Genomic DNA, 24,335 nt, shown 5'->3' with positions numbered 1-24,335 from the left:
CTCTTTTTTAGATTCAGATCTAGTCATTTTCCATTCATCTTTCCTTCCATGATTTTTCCCTCCATCATCCATCAATCAATTAACAACATTTGTTGAACATCTGTTATGTGTCACATGCCCTATCTTTGTTCCTCTTCTGGTCCAGCTCCTAGAGATTCTACTTTTTCTCTGTTGACTTTTCCTGTTTACCTCCTGTTTTTTTTGCTCATCTTCATCTGCATTTAATTTCTGGTCATTTCTTTTCCTTTTCCTGTATCTCTTTCTTAATTTTTCAAGATTTGTTTCTAAATTCCATTTCTAGTTCCATTAACTCTTTAACCTCTATTTCTCTTTCCTACCTGGAAAATCCTCTTTCCCTCCGCCTGATATAGTAGAAGGAGTAAAAATATTGAAATCAGGAGATTTGAGTTCGTTTCTGTCTCTCACACACTTGAGCGTCACTTGTGTGACCAAGAGCAAGTCATTTAGCCTCTCAAAAATCTGTTTCCTATAAATGGGTGTTATAGCTGTTGCTGCTAGTATTATAGTTGTATTATGTACCTCATAGTTATGAGAAAAAGAGCTTTGGGGTCTTTAATTTTATATATGAAATACAGTGTCTATAAATCTGTTGTATTATTATTTCTGTCCATCAATTTTTTTTGCTTGTTTCTTTCATGTTTCTGAGAAACTCCTATAACAATGACTTTTGAATCATTATTGGTATAATTAATTTGGCAATTCATCATGTATAGCCTTAGGGGATTACACGGTTAGTTAGTTTTTAAAAATTTTTTAAATTCCTATTTACCAATCACCACTTTTTTGTGTTTTATATAACATTTTTAAAGAGAATTCAAAAGAATCATTGAGGATACCATGAATCCCTTGCTCCCTTCTCCTATCTTTGGACAGGAAGAAGCAGGTTTTCTCAAGCCATACTTCACAGTAGAAATCATGTTACCATAACACAGTTGAGTGAAAGATGTAGAGAATCCAAGGTACCATTGTTCTTATTGTTTGTTTCACTGTTGAGGAAAAAAAAAGAATTTTATTTGGTAGAGGAGAAACTGCCTTAACCATCCTTTTCCTTCAAATTGTTCCCCATGTATATTTGAAAATGATAGAAGATTCTTTGAAATTTTAACAATGGAGACAACCTTGTTTTATGTGGCAGAAAATCATACCTCTGTGGGTCCCAGTTTCTGCATCTGAAAAATGAGGGAGTTGTACTTGGGGGTCTCCAAGGTCCCTCCTGCCTCTAAATAAATGATCCTGTGGTCCTGGGAGCTCAGTTTAACTGCAGGCATAGACTTTAATTTTCTTGATGACATCCACTGAGTCTTATTTATGTCTTCTAAATTGCTTAGAATGTTGTATTGCACATAGTAGGTCTTTGAATCAGTCATTCAGTCAGAAAACATTTGTTAATCATATGCCATGAATGAGGCCTATTCCTGGGCACTGAATATACAGATACAAAAGTAGAGGAAGGTGTGCTTTTAAGGAACTTCCATTCTATCAAATTTGTCAGTTACCAAAGAATTTAAATTAATATGTAAAGTTTTTGTTTTTATCTGTAATGAATGCTTTACATTATTACCTATTTGATATCTGATACAATCTTGAATGGAACTTTTTTTTTTTTTTTAACACAGATAATGAAACAACCACCCATTAGATTTGATATGAAAATGCTACACTTACCAGCATATACAGGTATGTTCCTGGAATAGCTTCCAAACTAGTAATATCCTTTTAGATACATTTTAATATGGCAGCATTTTCTATGTGAACAACTATCCTATTTTGCTAATTATGAATATATGCATCCAAACCTTGATTGGTTAATAATCTGTCAACATTATGGATTACTAGGAAAAATAGCACATACATAGAAAACTAAATTACTCCCTTTTGGAGCCAACCTAATCATCTTACCAACTAAGTGCCTTAGACCATTTCACATTCTATATAAGAGGGTAATCCCTGCATGAAACAGAGAATTGCTCCTGTTTTGGAATCAGGTGATAGTAAATCCTCCTAGGGAAGGAATCAACATAGTATTTTAGGCAGAGCAATGGACTTGTCCAGGATGTCTGCTTTTGAATCCTAACTCTTGTGCTTATGTGATCATAAGCTTGTTTTTGTTGTTGTTGTTCTTCAGAACACCCAACCCTGTCACGTTGCAACCTTGAGTTTTTAAAGGGATGGGGTCTACAGAGCTCAAATTGAGAAGGCAGGAAGTAGAATGCTTAGACCAGCCTGCTTAGGATACTTAAGCCTGAGCTACCTCTCAGAGCCTTGAAGAACACAATGTTCATTGCCCATAGAAAGCTTTAAAAAGACCTTAGATAATATAGATGAGGACCAAACAAAGCCTCCAAATGTGTGTATAAATTTGGAACTGACACAAATTCCTAATTCAGGAAGGAAGGCTAGAAAAAATGAATAAACAAAAAAAGATACCAATGACAGAAAATTATTATGGCTCTAAGGCCATCCATGACACAGATTCAGAAGACTCACTTCACAATAACTACAAACAAACCTTCCACCAAAAACCTAGTTGGAGACAAATGGAAAACTAGAAGAAATTCACTAAGAGTTTTAAAAGATCTTCTAAAGGAAATGAGAACACTAGAGGACGGATTGGCCATTTGCAGCCTGATGACCAAATCCTGCTCATTACCTGTTTGTGGGGCATGTAGAGGAAGGGTCAGACTCTTTGGTCATGAAGAAGCTTTGTGCATTTTATTTTACTAGTTGAAAAGATCCGTCAATTCATTGACGTGGGTACTTTTCTCCATTGAATCAGATCCAAGTTCTTCTATTCCTTGGCAGATGACTTCCTGTACTATTGTGGTAAAAAATAATCATCACAGATAATGAACATCTTAGCGCTTACCAGTTCTGGCCCTTGATTGTCGGTCATTCCGTCAGCACGCATTTAATTGCCTCCTGCTATGTTCCAGGCACTGTGTTGAGTGATGGGGATATGAGGAAAGGCAAAAACGTGATCCCTTAGAGAACTCATGTTCTAATGGAGGAGACATATGCAAACAACTCTGCTTAGAAAATCTATGCTAGGTGATCTCAGAGGGAGGGCTAGAGAGCACACTGGAAAAAGAAGGCATTTGCATGAGGTTGGGGAGGATACTAGAAGCTAAGGGATAGGAGGGCAGGAAGGAGGCTTCTCTGGGCATGGGGACAACCAGGGCTTAGGTGCAGAGTTGGGAGATGGAGTATCGTGTTTGAGGAGTACTTGTCCAGAGCTTTTACTCAAAGCCTTCCCAGCTTGGTAGGACCCGCCAGAATCTGTGACACTCTTGGACAGGGTCACCTGTTCTGGGGTTGGAGAAAGGTGGGTGTCCTGTGGGTGGCTGGAGCCAGCTCTGACATTTTCAGTGTGAACATTTGCCCCCAGAAAACATGAGTCGCTACAAATGAGGGCTTGATTTATTATTTTTTTTATTGACTGCCTAGACTTTAGGAAGTGTTAATAATAAAGATGGAATTCCAAAGTGTGTGTGCATAGATGCTCTTTTCTGGAAGATTTGGTTGTTAAACATTTACCATCACACCCCTGTCTTGCCCTATAAGCATGACTTGAATTAGGCAGGAGAAGGCTCAAGCAATAAAGTCATTATCATACTGGAGGCCTGGGGACTAAAGGTTAATAATCATAATAATAACTGGCATTTATATAGTGCTTTAAGGTTGCCAAACTAAAGCATATCTATTCTCCTCCAAACTTGTACACTTTGTAATTTATTGATTTGACTGCCTTCTTTTATACTTCAAACAGCAGAGCAGGGAGATGGGGCGGGGGGAGTGCAGAGGGGAATAGAGAAAGCTCTTCAGTTTACGAGCACGCATTTATTAAGAACCCACTATGTGCCAGGCATTGTACTAGATATTGAGAATACAAAATTCATATTAGCAAGCATAAAATGCATGCAAATTCGATACAAGTTAAATGGAGATGAGGGAAGCAAGGTCATCCACTGCATCCCAAACTACTGACTTGGTTTTGTTGTGATTTTGTGCAACTTGACCTTGTTGAAATCCGGTTTCACATACGTGTCACAACATCATCCCATATATCATTGTTCTTCTTGGAGAATGTAGGATGAACAACAACAGTACCATATCCAAATCTAAAAGATCAGGTTTGAAAAACACTTCCAATTTATGGATGATACTTCCATGAGAGATTCTTACTGAAAGGGGGAAAAGAAAAAAAATTAGAATCCTTTCTGAATTAATATGATTTTGCTTTTAGCTATTTTCTAAGTCAATATTTCAAATTTGATTGTGTCACTGATAGACATTCACTCTTTTAGATTGTAGACCACTCTACCATGCATATGATTTTTTTTTAAACTTAGTACTTAGAATTATTTGTTTTAGGTTTTTTAGAATAATAATAATAATAATTAGGTTTTAGGATAATAATAATGATTACATAATTATAATCATACAAATGTTACCAGTTATGTTATCCTGGTCAAGTAACTTAACATCTGCCTTAGTTTCATGGGTGTATGAATTTGAAGTCAAATTTTCTTGTTTCTAGGTCCACTGCTTTATTCACTGAACCACCTAGGATAAGGTCCTTTAGACATCTGTCTTTTTCTTTTATGTATAGAGTTCAAATGAAGGGAATGGGAGTTGCATAAGAAAAAGATGAGGGATTTAAAGAGAGTTAAAATAATAGTAATAATAATGCACATTTATAGATCTCTTTAAGTTTGTAAAGATCTTTATGTTATCTCATTTCATGCTCTCAATAACTCGTGAAGGAGATGCTGTTTGTTTTCATTTTACTGAGAGAGATTAAGCATGCTTGCTAGAGTTCCATTGTGCATAACTAACATTGTGTGTTTTCATTTTGGGTTGTAATGGTGTAAGGCTTGTGGAGGGCTTTTATTTTGGTATATTAGTTATGGATTTTTTATCCATAGTTTATGGATCTTCTCTTTGACATCCAACAGTTAATCCTTTCTTAATAATATGCCAGTCTATTGAGCTTTTGCTTTGGATGTTTTTTTTTTAAATGAATAATGTGAAATAGAAAAGATTTTGAAGTCAGTCTCTTTCTTTTTATGAAATTGCTTTTCATGATGAAAGGTCGTGTGCTTGTAAAACAGCTCTTGCCCCTTCCCCCCTTTTTTTTAGCTGAGAAGTTAATGTTTTTAAAGGAACACGATTGGCATGACTTTTTACAACAAGTCTGTTCCCAGCTGGACACCACTGAAAAGAACACAGCAGCCCTGAGGGCTAAACTCAATCTGCTCTGCTATCTGTGCACTGTCGCCAACCACAAGGAGGTAGCCACAAAGCTGATCCACTCACAGCTGGTAAGCGCGATTGGCGGGGAGGAACATGGCCACGTGGCCATCCAGCACAAGCGCTCTGTTACTCTTAAGGGGTCGGTGTGATAAGAGTTCACTTTAGAAGCTAGAGGGAAGGCAGGGGGCTCTATAGAAAGATGGAAATTCTGTCACTGATGAGAAATCATCAGTCAGAGAGTAAAAACAAGCTTCCGGGTTTATTCACAATGTACATATTTGTATATGTGCATCTCTGCAACTATACAGTATTCCCCATATACATTCCTGTCATCACCAATTTCAGTGTGTAAACACTGAAGCCCCCTTTTCAAATAAAGCTTTCCTTTAGGTTATATTCAGGATTCTTTGTACATTTTTTCTCATTTACTTTTCTTTGTGTTATTGCAGTTAATATAGACTGTTGTGCTTCTAGTTGTGCTTTTAAAGATATTTTCAGATTTATTTGTTCCCCATATCTCTTTTATCTTAATTGCATAATTGTATTACATTTCTATGATTTAAAAAAAAAAAAAACATTCCCATAGTATTGGATACTTCGTTGCTTCCGGTTGTTTTTTTGCAATAATGTAATATTGTATCAAGAATTTTAAATAGCTAGGTTTTTCCCCCTTTGAATACCACTTTCAGGATAGGCTGCCAACAATGTAATTATTGAGTAGAAGAGTGACTATTTTTGTAATTTGTACTGTGTCCTGCCAGATTGCTGGACAAAAAAAAAATCCACAAATTTGCAATTCTTTCAGCAAAGAGTAAGTGCATCTGTTTCTCCACAGCTCAGATGATATTAAATTTCATCACTTTTAATGAGTATGCCTATGATGAGCTTCAACTAGTACATCAAAATTGTTTTTTTTTAATTAATTAATTTTGAAGCATTTTATTTTTTTCAGTTACATGTCAAAACATCATATATATATATAATTTGAGTTCCTAATTCTCTTTTTTTCCCCTTCCTTCCTTCCTTCCTCCACGTAATTTGCTACAAGTTATACATGGAGTCATGCAAAACATATTTCTATATTAATCATGTTACAAAGGAAAACACAGACAAAAAAAAACTCTTCAAAAAACAAAGTGAAAAAAATATATGCTTCAATTTGCATTCAGATTCCATCAGTTCTTTCTCTGGAGGTAGATAGTATTTTTCATCATAGGTGGTATGATGTAAGGAGAGATATGGTCAGTGTTCTCCTGGCCTGTGCTCTGGTCTGAGTGAAACACTATTTTCCATTCTTTGACTGTGACTTGGGTCCCTGTTTCTAATTATTTTCCTTGTCCTGGGACTGTGATCTAGAACTAGTTGGGAGCAATGTAACAGAATCCTGCATCTAGTGCTAGCAGCTAGAGGCTAGCTGCCTCTGCAGTCAGTCGCCCCCATGGCCTGCTGCTGGCTTGCTGGATGCTGCCTGTGCTAGACTGTGCTCCACTCTCACCCCCCTTACATAGACCTTGTAAGTTGTCCTGGGCAGGTCAACTGTTTCACTCCGTACATTTGTTGGTTCTGTTGCTCCAGAATTCATTTTGAAGTGTTATTTTAAAGTTGTTTGGAGGGGAATTTGGGAGAGTTCAGATGAGTCCCTGCCTATACTCCTTCATCTTGCCTCCATCCCCCTCAAAGATTATTTTAATTGCAACTGTGGTTATAAGTAAAGTTGGACAATTTTTCAAGTAATTATTAAAATTTATGTTTGTCCTTTTAAAAACTATCTTCATATCACTAGATATTTTTGTGTTGTTAACTGGAACATAATTGGGATTTTTCAACAGTTCCTTATATGTTTTGGATGTCAGTTTTTTAGTTATGTTTCCTATATTTCCTACAAATATTTTTCATTTAACTATATTTTTTCTTATATGATAATTTTTCTAGTGTAGTATATCCCTTTGTTAGAAATAATTACTTGTTAAATTAAAAAAAAAAGCAGAAAAAGTAAAAAAAGGGAACAGAATCCTTTCCACAGTTGAGATAAATACTTGATTATATTTTTCTTCTATCTTTTCAAGAGTTCTTTTATTTGAGCTTCTCATTCAGCTGAAATTTGCTGCAGTCATGACTAAATTGAGGATCCAATCCTTTTTCCATCAAATTGCCTACCACTTTTGCCAAAGTACATATTGAATACTGATCCTTTCCTCAGTTGTTATTTTTTAAAGATTTATCTCATGCTCATCTTTTGAATAGATTTGGTTTAACATTAGCTATATCTGTTCTATCCCATTGATGAACTTCTCCATTTTTTCTTTAGTGCCAGAGAGTTTTGATATTAACAATCCCTTTGTAGTTTGGGAGAGCCAACCTTCCTTCATTAGTCAGCTTTTCTTTTTTACATGACCTTTAATATTCCTTCCCATTGTTTTTCCAGATAAAGTTGTTATCTAGTTTTATACGCAGAAATCTTGGTAGTTTAATGGGTATTAAACATGGAAATTCTCTTGATATGTTTTGTCTTTTTTCTAACATTAATTCATTCTATTCATAAACACTGAAAGTCCTTGCATTTGTATAGGTCTTCTTTCATTATAGTTTTATAGTTCTTGTATAGTTCCTGTGTATTCCTTGTTTGGTTAATTCCGAAAGATTTCTTGATTTTTGTTGTCATTGTGAGAGAAGCTTCTTCTTTTTTTTTTTTTTTTAAGTTTTTATTTAATAATTACTTTATATTGACACTCGTTTCTGTTCCGATTTTTTTTTCCCTCCCTCCCTCCACCCCCTCCCCTAGATGGCAAGCAGTCCTTTATATGTTGGATATGTTGCAGTATATCCTAGATACAATATATGTTTGCAGAACCGAACAGTTCTCTTGTTGCATAGGGAGAATTGGATTCAGAAGGTATAAATAACCCAGGAAGAAAAACAAAAATGCAGATAGTTCACATTCGTTTCCCAGTGTTCTTTCTTTGGGTGTAGCTGCTTTTGTCCGTCATTTATCAATTGAAACTCAGGTCTCTTTGTCAAAGAAATCCACTTCCATCAAAATATGTCCTCATACAATATCGTTGTCGAAGTGTATAATGATCTCCTGGTTCTGCTCATTTCACTTAGCATCAGTTCATGTAAGTCTCGCCAGTCCTCTCTGTATTCATCCTGCTGGTCATTTCTTACAGAACAATAATATTCCATAACATTCATATACCACAATTTACCCAGCCATTCTCCAATTGATGGGCATCCATTCATTTTCCAGTTTCTAGCCACTACAAACAGGGCTGCTACAAACATTTTGGCACATACAGGTCCCTTTCCCTTCTTTAGTATTTCTTTGGGATATAAGTCCAGTAGAAACACTGCTGGATCAAAGGGTATGCACAATTTGATAATTTTTTGGGTATAATTCCAGATTGCTCTCCAGAATGGTTGGATTCGTTCACAACTCCACCAACAATGCATTAGTGTCCCAGTTTTCCCGCATTCCCCTCCAACATTCATCATTTTTTTTTCCTGTCATCTTAGCCAATCTGACAGGTGTGTAGTGGTATCTCAGAGTTGTCTTAATTTGCATTTCTCTGATCAATAATGATTTGGAACACTCTTTCATATGAGTGGTAATAGTTTCAATTTCATCCTCTGAAAATTGTCTGTTCATATCCTTTGAGAAGCTTCTTTTTTTCAAAAATTTTTGTTACTATTAAACAGTAATACAAAAAAATTTTATCCTAGAACTTGGCTGAATTCAGTTATTTTCTATGTTAATTTGTTGATTGTAATGTTTCTATTTTTTTTATCAAATCTTGCAGGTAGAATTTTGTTGTAAAGCCCCACATTGGATGTGATTGAAAGTGATAATTCTGGGTCCTCAAACTTTTTAAATAGGGGGCCAGTTTACTGTCCCTCAGACTGATGGAGGGCTGGACTATAGTAAAAACAAACACTTTGTTTTGTGGGCCTTTAAAGAAAGAAACTTCATAGCCCTGGGTGAGGGGGATAAATGTCCTCAGCTGCTGCATCTGGCCCGTGGGCTGTCGTTTGAGGACCCTTGTGATAATTCTTAATTTGTCTCCTGTCATTGGCACACTTGTGCATTATGGCTAAGTCAAAGTTTCTTCCAGTTGTTCTGAGAAATCCTTGTGGGGCTGAAAAAATGTCTGTTTGTTCACTTTCAGGATACTATTAGTAGAAAATTTTAATGTATAAGAGGGAATTGAAATTCTCATATTCTATAAGTCATTCACCAATTGATTAATGGCCTAAGGATATGAACAGATAATTTTCAGATGAAGAAATTAAAGACATTTGTAGGAATATAAAATGCTCTAAATCACTATTGATTAAAGAAATATAAATTAAAACAGCTCTGAGTAATACCTCACACTTATCAGATTGGTTAACATGACAGGAAAAAGTAATGATAAATGTAGGAGGGATGTGGGAAAACTGGAACTCTAATGCATTTTTGGTGGAGTTGTGAACTGATTCAACCATTCTGGAGAGCAATTTGGAAGAATGCCTAAAAGGCTGTTAAACTGTGCATGTCCTTTGACCCAGCAGAACCACTATTATGAGTCTGTATTCCAAAGATATCAAAAAAAGGAGAGAGGATCCAATGTACAAAAATGTTTGTAGAATCTATTTTTGTGGAGGCAAAGTATTAGAAATTTAGTAGATGCCCATTAATTGGTGAATGACTGAATAAGTTATGACACATGAATGTAATGGAATATTATTGTTCTATAAGAAATGATGAATAGGCTAATTTCAGAAAAGCTTGGAAAGACTTAAATAAACTGATGCTGAGTAAAGTGAGCAGAACCAAGAGAACATTGTACACAGTAATAGCAAGATTGTATGATGATCAACTACGATAGATTTAGTTTTTCTTAGCAATTTGGTTATCTGAGACAATTCCAATAGACTTGAGATTTAAAATGTATTCACATCCAGAGAGAGAAATATGGAGACTGTGGATTAAAGCATATTATTTTCACTTTTTTTTGGTTTGCTTTTTTCCCCTCGTGGTTTTTTCCTTTGATTCTGATTTCTCTTTCACAACATGACTAATATGGAAATATATTTAAAATGATTGTACATGTATAACCTACATCAGATTGCTGTTTTGGGGAGGGAGGGAGAAAAATATTTGGAATTCAGATCTTAGAAAAATGAATGTTGAAAACTATCTTTACATGTAATTGGAAAAATAAAATGCTGTTGAGATTTAAAAAAAGAAACTCTCATTCTTAATTTTGTATTTTTCTATAATTCCCATGCTTAGCCCTCATATATCCTTAAATCTCCATAGTGTTTTATGGAGAAGTTCATGTTTTAACTGGATACAGAGCTATCCTCAAATGGAAAACTTATCTGCATTCTTCATATTGGCTTATAAAATGTCTGTTTTGACTTTTTTTTTATCTTAGTTGCCATTGCTAATCCAGCAGCTCCGAGCAGCTCCAAATTGGGATATGTAAGTAACATTTTCATTTTCTTAAGCATTATTTCTCACTATGTTATCACTTTTATTACTTTATATTGACTGTATATTCACAGCATGGCAGGTGCCTCAAAGAACATTAAACTCTGCAAGACACATGTTATTTTTAATCTTTAAAAGATTTATAATAAACCTTCATTGCTTACTATTATAAGTTATTCCAAAATTATCTTTTGCATGGGACATAGAGGCTTCAACAAATTGTCTTCAATTTTAGGATTTGCATCAGCTGTTGAGCCATCTTTGTATTTTTAAGGATGTTTTAAATTGCCCTTTTTTCTCTCCCTTTTAGTCCTGGGAGTAAGTTAGCTTCTTGTGTAAAGTGTGTGATCTCTACCCACCACCTCGCTTCCTGGGAATGTCTTTTGTTCACTTATTTATTCTTTCTATTCACATACTTAAGTATTAATATAATGTAGGAGATATACAAGCTAGAAACAGAGCAAGGCTTGTCTTCAGGGAGCTTACTTCTACTGGCTGGAAGCCACATGTACTTAGTTAATTAGGTTTAATGTGCAAAACAATAAATATTGGAGTAATTTTGAGGATGTAGAGAGCTCTACTAGTTAGGATTGGCCTGAGCTGGGTTCCAGGGAGTAAAGGTCAGCACTAGATTTTGAAAGTCATTTTCTGAACATTTAATACTTTATGAATAAATTCAAGATGCTAAATAAAAAGCAATACATGAAATGAAATAAATTTAGTGAAATATTGTTTTGTTAGACATTCTGTTTCCCGAGTTCCATTCTTGTATTGCCCGCTGCCTTTTGGATCTCTAACTTCTCAGGCCCCTGAAACTCAGCTTGTCTACAACAGTATTTCCTCTCTTCCTCTCCTCTTCCCTTGCCCCTTTTCTTTCGAGGTCTACACCATCCTTCCATAGTGTCACAAAAAGGACACGCCACCTCTTTTCCTTGTACCTTTCACTTGTGCCTCCACCTCCAGCCCTGAGTCCTCCTTCTACCAGAAAGCTTTATCCTCTTGCCCTCACCCCCACCCAGCCCCAGCTGCTAGTCTCCTTCCTCCCACAAATTAAAGTTGTATTTATTTTTTATGTGCTCATTCATCTGCATGTTATATCCCCCGATTGAAGAAACAACCATTTCTGTCTTTGTCTGTCTAGCCCCTTGTAGGGGGCTGAGCACATGGGAGGGAGACACTGAATAAATGCTTGTACTGTTTTTATAGCATTTGTTTATAAAGATAACAGTACCTAAGATAACAAATCCTAAGAGTTTGGAAGCAGTCCCTCTCTTTTCTCCTTGAACTTATAACCTTTCTTTGGGTTGGTTTTGAGGTGACATGATTGAAGTAAATATCCTATCAGTCAGCACAGAAGGATAAGGATCCCTAGCGTCTTTCACCTTTATTTCAGTTATTCAAATTCTGAAGAGAGCTTTTATAACTGAGATTGGCAAAATGTTATACATTAGTGTTACACAAATGCTTTGTGGCTCTTTCAGATCTATGTTGTTGTGTATAGTAATTCATAATGAATATTACTTACTGGTTGATATTCATCCAGTGCCACTAATAAATTCTTAGATACTTAAGCTTCTTTTCAGTTTTTTTCTTCAGAGGCCAACTAATCTTTGTCAATTCACAGACGGGCCAAGGTTGCCCGGGTGATTGGATTGCTGGCATCTCATACAATTGAACTCCAAGAAAATGTGCCTGTCAGTGAGGTAATTTTTCTTTTCTTACTTTCATATTGTGAAAGGTTAATAAGCATATTGATTTATTAGATAACTGAAATTTACACAGTTTTTATTAACTTCTACTTAGATTTTCTTCAAGTTGTTGTGAAAAATGAGTTTATAATGAAACACTATTAAACCAATAATTTGACCCATACCAGTCTGTGTTGGAGTTACCACCATTGTTAAAAAGTAAGTTATGGAAGAGTAACAGGAAGTTGTGTGCCATGATGAAGGGACTATTAACAGTTATTCTTATGTTACTGCTATGGTACTTAGTAATAACTAAATAATTGAAAACTAGTGAGAACAATGGAATTTTCATTTGAATTTTTGCAATAAATTCTTGAGGCAGAATAAATTTCTTTGTTAGCTCATTATAGAAACATAAGGAGAATTGTCAATTAATTGTTTACTAAAAATATCATCTTAGTGCAACCAGTTATTTCATGTATTGATACAGAGGAATATTGCTTAATTGATGAAATGACTAAGCAATTATTTCAGATGGCATAAATAAAATTTGCTCTACTCTGTTAATTATTTGAATATCCCTAGGGATAGCAGACTCCTTTTGTTCAATTCTTGGTAAGTCACTTAGCTTTATTGATAGATAGGAGCTTGATGTTGAGCTCATCCAAGAGGCATTTAAAGATACTGAAAAGATAAGAAACAAACAAGAAATGGGCCAGTTCTGTCAGCATTCCTATAAATGCCTTTGTTAATCATCAATGGCAGTGGATCTCAATGCAATATTGATGAAATAATGCAGTAATGAGGAAGCAGAAATGCAAAAGTTGAAAACAGGAAAAACAGGTGGGTAAGACTAAGTGTGCCTTTCCCTGATGGAATGGACTACTAACTAGTCCTTGGCAGGGAATGCTAGAATTATACCTCAGAAGCTCTCTATATTTCATATACTAACAAATGACAGATTCCTGACTGGAAATACAGATCTCAGAAGAGTCTGGTGGATTTATTAAAAAAAAAAAATCTTCATTGGAGCCAGATTATTATTACGGGAAGAACTTTTGTCCACAATCTCCTGAATATAACAATGATTCATAAAAGCACAAGAGCCATGTTTTTGATAAATTTAACTATACTAAATACATATAATCACCAAAAAGAGACTGAATGAAAAACTTTCAAAATACAGAGATGTAGCACAAGACCAACCAAGGTTTGATCCATATCATCTCAGTTATTCTGTCAGCTATTACAGTGGTCCCGAATACTCTTTCAGTGAAGCTAAAGAGCATGAGCTGCCATTCCAGAGCTTTTATGCAGCTATAGAAAGTAGTTATTTAATCCATTTGTGCAGCATAATGACTTGTTGTAGGATTCTTATTATATGAATTCCATACAAAAAGAAAAGATAATAATAATTTAATACCAAAAGATGAGAATGAGAAAATAATAATAACTGAAATGTATATAATGCTTAAATGTTTCCAAAGCATTTCTTCATGCACGTTTTCTTTTGATCCTTACAACAATGCTATGAAGTCATTTCTACATCTAGTTGCCATTTTGTAGATGAAGAAGAGGGTTTAGTTCATTTAGAGAGCGGTTAAGTGCCTCACTTGGTTTCATGTGGTTAGTAGTAAGTGGCTGAGATGGCTGTCTCTATAATAGCAAAAGTTAAAGGAAAGACACATCATAGTAATAGGAGAACAAAAAGGGGCAGAAAGAATATTGAAGAGATAGAGGCTTAGAAAAGATGTAGGGCTGGATATATAGCAAGAACAGATGGATAGACTGCCTGAGTGTTAGCACTGTTATCCATAGAATACAAAAAAAAGGACTCAGACAAGACATCCATTTGTTGGGCAGATTCCCTATGAAGACTATTGAGAAATCATGGATAAGAATTGCACAGATGAATGAGAAGATAGAGATGGGTTGTGAGGTCTTTTGGAGCAACTACCCACATTATTGAGATCACTGGCCTGTTTAAATATTCTGAAAAATGATATAGACCCACTCAAGTTTAAAACAAGATATATTTAGGACCAGTATAATAGTTGTTTTATTATCTTCTCAAGTGCTCACTGCCTGCCCATAGTAAATGCATAAGACATATTGCTGCTTAAGAGGCCTTCCAGATTGTATGTATATTACTAAATGTTGAAGATTTTAAATTTTCTCCCTAGTCAAATTCTCACAGAGATGGAAAGTTATTGAATCATCATGTAATCATATTTATGGAAATTATTTGAATTCTAGCATTCTCTTTTGTTTTGTTATGATCTGTATTGTTGGAAGGAGTAAACTATTGATGAGATCACAGATCCATTGTTATATTAAATTATATGGTTCCCCATATACAATAATGATTCTTAAAGCACTTGTTTCCCCCCCTTTTAAAACTATTTTTTGGGGGCATCTAGGTGGTGCAGTAGATATAGAGCACCAGCCCTGAAATCAGGACAACCTGAGTTGGCCTCAGACATTTAATACTTCCTACCTGTGTGATCCTGGGCAAGTCACTTAACCCCAATTGCCTTGGCAAAAAAACCAAAACAAAACAAACAAAAAAACCTGTATTTTTGGAGAATAGGAAGAGTTGTATGTTGCCTTTTGGATGTGACTATTTCATCACCTTATTGGATTGTATATATTTCTATTTAGAGCATATAAGTGTAAAAGAGAGGCAGCATAGAATCTGAAGGATAGAGATCTGATCTGAAAACTAGGAGAAACTATATTCAAACTGTGCTTCTAACACAGTCTTTCTTTGTGATTCAGGTAAATCGCTTGACCTCTCAGTGATCCAAACAACTTCTTAGACTAAAAGTTTCAGAGCAGGTGCTGATCTCCATTAGAAAGTAAAATTTCATTATTATTAAGTTCCCCAATCAGTGAAATCATAAGTATAGTGTCTTTCCCTTTATGTCATGATTTACACACATAGAGTGTTAAGCACTACACATCAAACAAGCAAACAACCCCTCCTCCCCCCCACCAAAAACTCCCAAAACTTAGACCCCAAGGTAAAACAGGTTTCTATCTCTTAGGGAGCTTGTATTCTAAGGGAAACAGTTTTTTTTTTTTGGAATTCTGATTAATTTTTTAAGTGCACTGTGCTTTGTACTCAACAAATATGTATAAACGAGTTAAAAAAATAAGAAAACAAATAGATTATTTCCTTTGTTTTCCCATTAGTGGGTGATGGTGAATCAATTTTGCTTATAGCTTCTACCCCTTGAGAAAAAAAATAGCAACTCAAGTTATTCGAAGAAATTTATGACTTTTCTTATCAAGAATACTTATTATTAACAGGCCTTTATTTCAGATAGCTTTAATCTGTTCCCTCATAATGAAGCAGTTCATCATTTTCTGTTATTTGTTACACATGTTCAACTAAGTCTATATTATTATTGGAAGAATGGAATTATTTTGAAAGATGAAACATGGTTAAGCATATTTTTGGTTCCAGTTTGCTGAGGTCATAGATTACTAAAACATCTGGGGTATGTGTATGTGTGTGTGTTTAAAATACCTGATAGCTCTAGTGATCATCATTATATTTAGCTCAAAAGTATATTATCTAATCACCATTAGCAAACCTGTTTTTGGATGAGTAGAATTATCTCTCTGGAATTTTTTGTTTATTTTATAAAAGTTGTTTACCATTTGGGTGGGAGATTTTTAAAAAAATAATGGTTTTTTAGTTTCAAAATACATGCAAAACTAATTTTCAACATTCACCCTTGTAAAAACCTTCTGTTCCAAAGTTTTCTCCCTTCCTTTCTCCATCCCCTCCCCTAGAATAACAAGTAATCCAATACATGTTAAACATGTACAATTCTTCTATACATATTTTCACATTTTTAATGCTGTATAAGGAAAACCAGATCAAAAAAAAAAAAAGAAAAAATGAGGAAAAAAAGCAGGCAAATAACAAAAAAAAGTAGAAAAAACTATGTAGTGATCCACATTCAGTTTCCATAGGCCACTTGCAGGGTGCAGATGGCTCTCTATCACACGTTTATTAGAATTGGCCTGAATCACCTCATTATTGAAAAGAACTAAGTCCATCACAGTTGGTTGTCACATATTCTTGCTGTTGCTGTGTACAATGTTCACTTAATTCTGCTCACTTCACTAATCTCTTCAGGCCTGTCTGAAATCATCCTGCTTATTATTTCTTATAGAAAGATAATATTCCATAATATTCATATACTATAACTTATTCAGCCATTCCCCAATTGATGGGCATCTATTCAGTTTCCATTCCTTGCCACTACAAAAAGGGCTGCTACAAATATTTTTACACATGTGGGTCCTTTTCTCTTTTTTATGATCTCTTTGGATACAGGCCCAGTAGAGATATTGATGGATCAAAGGGTATGTATAGTTTGATAGCCCTTTGGGTATAGTTCCAAATTGCTCTCCAGAATGGTTGGATCAGTTCACAACTCCACCAACAATGTATTAGTGTTCCAGTTTTCCCATATTCCCTCCAACATTCATCATTATCTTTTCCTGTCATCTTAGTCAATCTGAGAGGTATGTAATGGTACCTCAGAGTTGTTTTAATTTGTATTTCTCTGATCAGTAATGATTTAGAACACCTTTTCAATATGACTAGAAATGATTTCAGTTTCTTAATCTGAAAATTGTCTATTTATATCTTTTGGCCATTTATCAATTGGAAAATGGCTTATTTTCTTACAATTTGAGTCAGTTTTCTATGTAATTTAAAAATAAGGCCTTTATCAGAAGCCTTGGATATGAAGATTTTTTTCCCGTCTGCTTCTCTTCTAATCTTAGTGCATAAATTTTGTTTGTACAAAAACTTTTGAATTTAATATAATCAAAATTATCCATTTTGCATTTCATACTGTACTCTACTTCTTCTTTGGCCATAAATTCCTTCCTTCTCCATGGATCTGAAAGGGAAATTATCCTTTGTTCTTCGAATTTGCTTATAGTATCACTCTTTTTTTTTTTTTTTTTTTTTAGTATCACTCTTTATGTCTAAATTATGAACCAATTTTGACCTTATTTTGGTTAGGTGTTGGTCAATGTCTAGTTTCTGCAATGCTAATAATTTCCAATTTTCTCAGTGATTTTTGTCAAATGAGTTCTTATCCTAGAACTTTGGGTTTATCAAACACTAAATTACTATAGTCACTGACTGTTATGCCTTGTGAACCTAACTTATTTCACTGATCAGCTATTCTATTTTTTAGCCAGTAAAAATATTTTTGATGACCACTGCTTTATAATATAGTTTTAGGTCTGGTCCAGTTAAGCCACCATCTTTTGCTTTTTTCTCCATTAATTCCCTTGAAATTCTTGACCTTTTATTCTTCCAGGTGAAGTTTGTTATTTTTTTCTAGCTCTGTATAGTAGTTTTTTGGGGGAGTTTGATTGTTGTAGATTAATAAGAGGATTAATTTAGGTAGAATTGTTATTTTTAGTATGTTAGCTCAACCTACCCATGAGCACTTGATATTCTTCCATTTGTTTAGATCTGACTTTATTTGTGTAGAAAATGTTTTGTAATTATATTCATATAATTTTTGACTTTGTCTTAGCAGATAGTCTTCCAAATATTTTATATTATCTACATTTATTTTAAATGGAATTTCTTTTTCGTATCTCTCACTGCTGGACTTTGTTGGTAATGTATAGAAATGCTGATGATTTATGTGGATTTATTTTGCATCCTGCAGCTTTGTTAAAGCTGTTAATTGTTTTTAGTAGTTTTTGGCTGATTCTCAAGGATTCTCTAAGTACCATCATATCATCTGAAAATAGTGATAATTTTATTTCCTCATTGCTTACTCCAATTCTTTTAATTTCTTTTTCTTATTGCTAAATCTAACATTTTTAATGTAATATTGAATAGAAATAGTAAAAGTGGGCAGCCTTGTTTCACCCTTGATTTTATTGGGAATGGTTCTAGTTTATCTCCATTCCATATGACACTTGCTGATGGTTTTAAATAAATGCTACTGTTCATTTTAAGGAAAACTCCATTTATTCATATACTCTCTAATGTTTTTAATAGTAATGGGTGTTAGATTTTACCAAATGCCTTTTCTATATTTATTGAGAAAATCATATGATTTTTGTTAATTTGGTTATTGATATAGTCAATTATGCTTATAGTTTCCTTAATATTGAACCAGCCCTGTAATCCTGGTATAAATTCTACTTGGTCATGATATAGTATCCTGAGGATAACTTGCTGATATTTTATTTAAAATTTTTGCATCAATATTCAGGAAATTGGTTTATAGTTTTCTTTCTCTGTTTTGACCCTACCTGGTTTAGGTAACAGCATCATATTTGTGTCATAAAAGGAATTTGGTAGGACTTCTTTCCTAATTTTCCAAATACTTTGCATAGTAATGGAATTAATTGTTCTTTAAATGTTTGGTAGAATTCACTTATAAATACATCTTGCCTTGGAGAGTTTTTCTTAGGGAATTAATAGCTTGTTCATTTTTTTTTAATGGGACTTTAATATTTAAGTAATTTATTTCCTTCTCTGTTAATCTGGACAATCTATATTTTTGTAAGTATTCATCCATTTCACTTAGAGTATCAGGTTTATTGGCATATAATTGAGCAAAAGAGCATCTAATTATTGTTCTAATTTTCTTTTCATTGGTAAAAAGTTTATCCTTTTCATTTTTGATACTAGCAATTTTATTTTCTTCTTTTCTTTTTCTAATCAAATCAACTAAAATTTTATTTTGTTGTTTTTTTCATAAAACCAACTCTTTTTGTTTATTAGTTCAATAATTTTTTTACTTTTAATTTTATTAATCTCCCCTTTTATTTTCAAAATTTCAAATTTGGTATTTAATTGAGAGTTTTAAATTTGTTCCTTTTTTAAAAAAGCTTTTTTTAGTTGCATGCCCAATTCATTGATGTTTTCTTTCTCTATTTTATTCGAGTAAGCAACTAGAGATATAAAATTTCCCCTAAGAACTGCTTTGGCTGCATCCCATAAATTTTGGTATGTTGTCTCATTATCGTATTCTCTTGGATGAAATTATCGATTATTTGTATGGTTTGTTGTTTTAGTCGTTCTTTAGGATTAGATTATTTAGTTTCCAATTAATTTTTGGTCTCTTTTTCCCTGGCCCTTTATTGCATGTAATTTTTATTGCATCATGATCTTAAAAAGATGCATTTGCTATTTCTGCCTTTCTGCATTTGATTTTGAGGGTTTTCTGCCTTAACATATGGTCAATTTTTGTATAGATTGCATGTACTGTCGAGATAAAAGTATATTCCTTTTTGTCCCCATTCATCTTTTCCAAAGGTATTTAGCTTTTCTAAAATTCTATTGACCTCCTTAATTTCTTTCTGTTTATTTTGTGGTTTGATTTATCTAATTCTGATTGTGAGGTTAAGATACCCTACTGGTATAGTTTTGCTGTTGATTTCTTCTTGCAGGTCTCTTAAGTTCTCCCATAGAAACTTGGATGCTATACTATTTGGTGCATATATGTTTAGCATATTATCTATGGTGCTCTTTAGAAAGATATAGTTTCTTTCCTTATCTCTTTTAATTAGATCTATTTTTGCTTTTGCTTTATCTGAAAATATTATCCTTGCTTTTTTAAAGCTTTGTTTTAAACTTCAAATGAAGCATAATAGATTCTTCTCCAGCTTTTTACCTTTTAACTTTACTCTGTATATATCACTCTGCTTTAAATGTATTTCTTGTAAACAAAAAATTATCGGATTCTGGCTTTTAATCCAGTCTGCTCTCTGCTTCCATTTTATGGGAAAGTTCATCCAATTAACATTCATAATTAAAATTACTAACTCTGCATTTCCCACCATCTTATTTTCTCTAACTTTTCTCTTTCCTTTCCCACTTTCCATTCTCCCCAGTATTTTGCTTCTCACCATCATCTCCCTCAGTCTACCCTCCTCTTTTACAGCCCCTCCCCTCTTTCTTATCCTTTTCACCTACTGCTTCTGTTCTCCCTTCTAATATCTCCCCCTTTCTTTTCCCTTTTCTCCTCATATAGGATGAGACAAGTTTTTCTATGAAACCAAGTATGTCTGATATTCTCTCTTTGATGAGAGTAAGATTCATACAATGCCATCCCCCACCCTTCTTTCCTTCAATTCTAATAGGTCATTTTTGTCTCTTCATGTGATGTAATTTACCCTATTTTACCTCTGGGTAGGGTATTCTTTAAGTAGAATCACTTCTTCCCAGATATTCCTAAGAGGCATCTTTAGTAACTATTCATGTCTTCCATAATCCTACATTCACATGAAAGCTTGAGAATATGCAGTTACTACAGAGTCAGATGGTTTGCATAGTGAGACATTGAGGTGGGTTCTCCAAGGGCTAAAATTCTTTGTTCTTTGAAAGCTTCCTTTTATCAATGGGCCATGTCTTTTCTAGAAAAAAAGTGGTTTAGAATCCCCAGCCAAATGTTAATCACTCCCATGTGGTTGATATAAACTCCATTGATATTTAAAAAATGAGCTAATTCTCATAGAGCTCTCCCATTTTGGGAGTACTTCTCTACCTGTACCTCTAGGGGGCTATCTACCTAATGAGGTCCCTGGAGGGTGATAATAAGTCCTCCTTTTTCAGAATGGGTCTTAACTGTGTTATACATAGATCCAGAGCTGTTTCTAATACTTTTAGCCAGATGGAAGACTTTTTTTTTTTTTTTTTGGTGAGGGGAGAGCCTGGGGTCATTTGCCTTCATCCAGTGATCAAAGTAATTTATTCCTCTCAAATTATAGAGAACTTGTTTGCACCTAGTTTATACTTTGGTTTATTCAGTTGAGAAGGACCAGTTTTCTGGTCCTTCTGTGCTTATAATAATTGGGAGGGAGTATTGGTTAGAAAGTTGCACTATTAGACTTGGAGAAGATGACAGACTTCATTAGACTGGAGCTTTTAGCCTATAATTGATTTTGCATTTACAATGAATTTGGTTTGTTTTAGTTTCCTGGAAGACTAACTTAGAGACTAACTTAGTCTCTAATACAAATCTTCTAAGATATACCTCAAAATGGAACCTATCTTGATAATATCTTGTGGAAGCCTAAATATGTAACTCTGACAGGGAAATAATTGATAATTTTGATAGCTAATAATTATTTTGATAGTAAAATTTTGTTTCCTATGAAGTTGTTGTTGTTGTTTTGCTGAGGCAATTGTGTTTAAGTGATTTGCCCAGGATCACACAGCTAGGAAGTGCTAAGTGTCTGAGGTCAGATTAGGACTCAGGTCCTCCTGACTTCAGGGCTGGTGCTCTTTCCACTGTGCCACCTAGCTGCCCCTGAAGTCAATTTTTTTAATGTTGTTTAGGGTATTGTTTTAGGGGCTTGTGTGATTTTTGTCATTGACTATAGCAACACAGAGTTCCCTTGTAGTAGCTATTCTATATGGAAATAGTAAGTTCACAGTGAGCTAAGGATTTGAGTTCAAATTTAGCCTCAGACCCTTACTAACTGTGTGACCCTGAATAAGTCACTTAGCGACATACTGGAGAATGAAATGTTAAATGACTCCAATATCTTTGACATGGCCATGTTGAATTGGATATGATTGAACAACAACAGCAGGAAAAAATTGTTGAGCAGTGACATAGAACTGAGGTTTTGACAGTATAACTTGAGTTATTGTATAAATGAAACAAAAATTTAGCTAATTTGAAGTTAATTGAATGACATTTTGATCAACTCTTGCTCAGATGATCTTTTCTCTTTCAAAAGGATCTTTATTCATTCAGGACACTGATGCTTTGAATTAAGTATTATAGCTTGAATGACATTCTTTTGAATAAATGGATATTACTTTAATGAGGGTTCATACTGGGAAATTGCAAATTTCCTTCCAACATCCCTTTATTGTTTGGCATAATGTTGGCACGTTAATTGTAAATTTTCGAGAAATTCTTCAGTTATCCTTAAATTATAACTCCCTAGCAATTGATTTGTAGAGATGATTCTAGCAGCCACCAGAGGTCATTCAAACACTGAAGCAAAGCATTGCCAAGTGGAAAGATTCCTTTGAACTTCAGATAGAAATAGAGATGTTGTGGTGGAGGAAAAAGCTCAGGGCATATATGTAACTGTCTGGAATTTTCTTACTACTGGAAATTGATGTGAGAAAATCAAATTGATTCTGTTTCCATTTTATAATTGATTCTTTTCAGTATCACCCCTAACATGTTGTAAAATTGCCTAAGCCATGTTTTATTTTGTTTTTTTATCTCTGAGTTAAATTCAGAAGTTCCACTATCCTCTCTGAACTAAGTTGTCCCATAAATCATCTTAATTCAAAGGAATATATTATATCTACACATCTTCCTGCCCCATATACAGTTAAGGGAGAGCTCTTGTCTCACTAATCAGTCTTGCAAGATGCAGGTGGGCACCAGGAAGTCTATTATCTCTGTGAAGGCTGGCTGTTCTTCAAAAAGTCTGGACTGTTAGCCATGCAAGTGGACACCGCCAATGAGCTTTCCATAGCAGCAAGAGGTTGTTGCTAGTCCTGGATTCCTGACTTCCATTCAATCATATTATTTTCCATCATCTCTGATACTTAAGACTTTGTAACTAATCATATTGTTTTATGTTTCCTGTTCTTTGTTCTCTTGTATTTCCCCAAAATCATTTTGTCATTTTCCTCTAAGATGGTTTTAGCCAATTTGGGGTTATGAGATGACACCCCCGAGTTGTTTAAATTTGCATTTCTCTAATCAACAGTGATTTAACACCTTTTTTTCTATGATTATTGATAGCCATGATTTCCTCTTCTGAAAACTCACTCTTTATGTCCTTTGACTATTTATCAATTTGGGTAGGGCCTCATAGTGTTATAATTTTGGCTCAGTTCTCTATATATTTGAAAAATGAGGCTTTTATCAAAGAAACTTGTTGAAAATTTTTCCTCCATTTCCTGTTTTCTTTCTAGTTTTGGCTGCATTAGTTTTGTTTGTGCAAAACCTTTTTAATTTAATGTAATTACAGTTAATCATTTTACTTCTCATGATCCTGTCTCTTGTTTAGTAACAAACTCTTATCTATAGATCTGAATTGTAAACTTTTCTGTGCTTCCCTGATTTACTTATGATTTCATCCTATGTGTCTAAATCACTTATCTATTTTGACCTTATCTTGGTATATGGTATGAGATGTTGGTCCATGCCTAAATTCTAGCAAATTGCCTTCTAGTTTTCCCAGCAATTTTTGTCAAATGGTGAGTTCTGATGGTTGGAGCTTTGGGTTTGGTGTTGAGAAGGTCTGAGTTCAAATCCAGCCTCAAATAATAGCTTAATTTAACTCCTCATTGCCTCAGTTTCACATCTCTAGCCTTTTGTAGCTTTGGGTTCTTTTATGATCAGTTTTTCTTAAGTCTCTTCCTTTGATGGCCTATCATCCACATTTTGCTGCCTCAGTTTTGTGTATTATGTGTATTATAAGGTTCCATCCTGAGCTCTTTTCTCTCAACAGAGTTTTTCATTAACTTCATTAGTTCCCAAGGATTTCTCACTATACATTCTCTCATTAAACTTCATTATCTCCCTAAGGTTTCATTGTCATCATGGATCAGAGGAGATAATATTTGTAAAAGCACTCAGCATAATGCCTGATACAGATGTGGTCCCTTCCAGATATCTTCTAAAAAAGAAAGAAAATCCACCAGGAGAGGAGAGTCAGCACTGATTGTTGCAGCAGGGATATGGTGAAAGATGAAGACTGAGAAAAATCTGTCAGTGAGAGAAAATTGATAACTTTGGAAGCATTCATTTTAGTGAAGTGATGAAGAAGAACATCAGAAAAGGGCAGAGAACTAGGGGAGAAGAGAGTAAATGGAGGCAAAAGAAACAGTCAGCCTTTTATAGGAGTTTCTGAAAGAG

General features: G+C 34.4%; 1 protein-coding gene across 3 annotated transcripts in view; it reads left to right on the top strand.

Annotated features, from left to right (window-relative positions):
* The window catches only part of ULK4 (unc-51 like kinase 4), a 627,233-nt gene that overhangs the window by 47,201 nt on the left and 555,697 nt on the right, over positions 1-24,335 (top strand). For all 3 annotated transcript variants that reach the window (XM_051961226.1, XM_051961225.1, XM_051961224.1), the window contains exons 14-17: positions 1,638-1,698; positions 5,161-5,342; positions 10,692-10,738; positions 12,372-12,450. In XM_051961226.1, coding sequence (XP_051817186.1) covers positions 1,638-1,698; positions 5,161-5,342; positions 10,692-10,738; positions 12,372-12,450 — 369 coding nt within the window. The remainder of the gene's footprint in view (positions 1-1,637; positions 1,699-5,160; positions 5,343-10,691; positions 10,739-12,371; positions 12,451-24,335) is intronic.

This window comes from Antechinus flavipes, chromosome 5, assembly GCF_016432865.1.
Source record: "Antechinus flavipes isolate AdamAnt ecotype Samford, QLD, Australia chromosome 5, AdamAnt_v2, whole genome shotgun sequence".
NCBI lineage: Eukaryota > Metazoa > Chordata > Mammalia > Dasyuromorphia > Dasyuridae > Antechinus > Antechinus flavipes.
The sequence above is the reverse complement of the archived record's forward strand: the minus strand, read 5'-3'. Positions and strand labels throughout refer to the sequence as shown.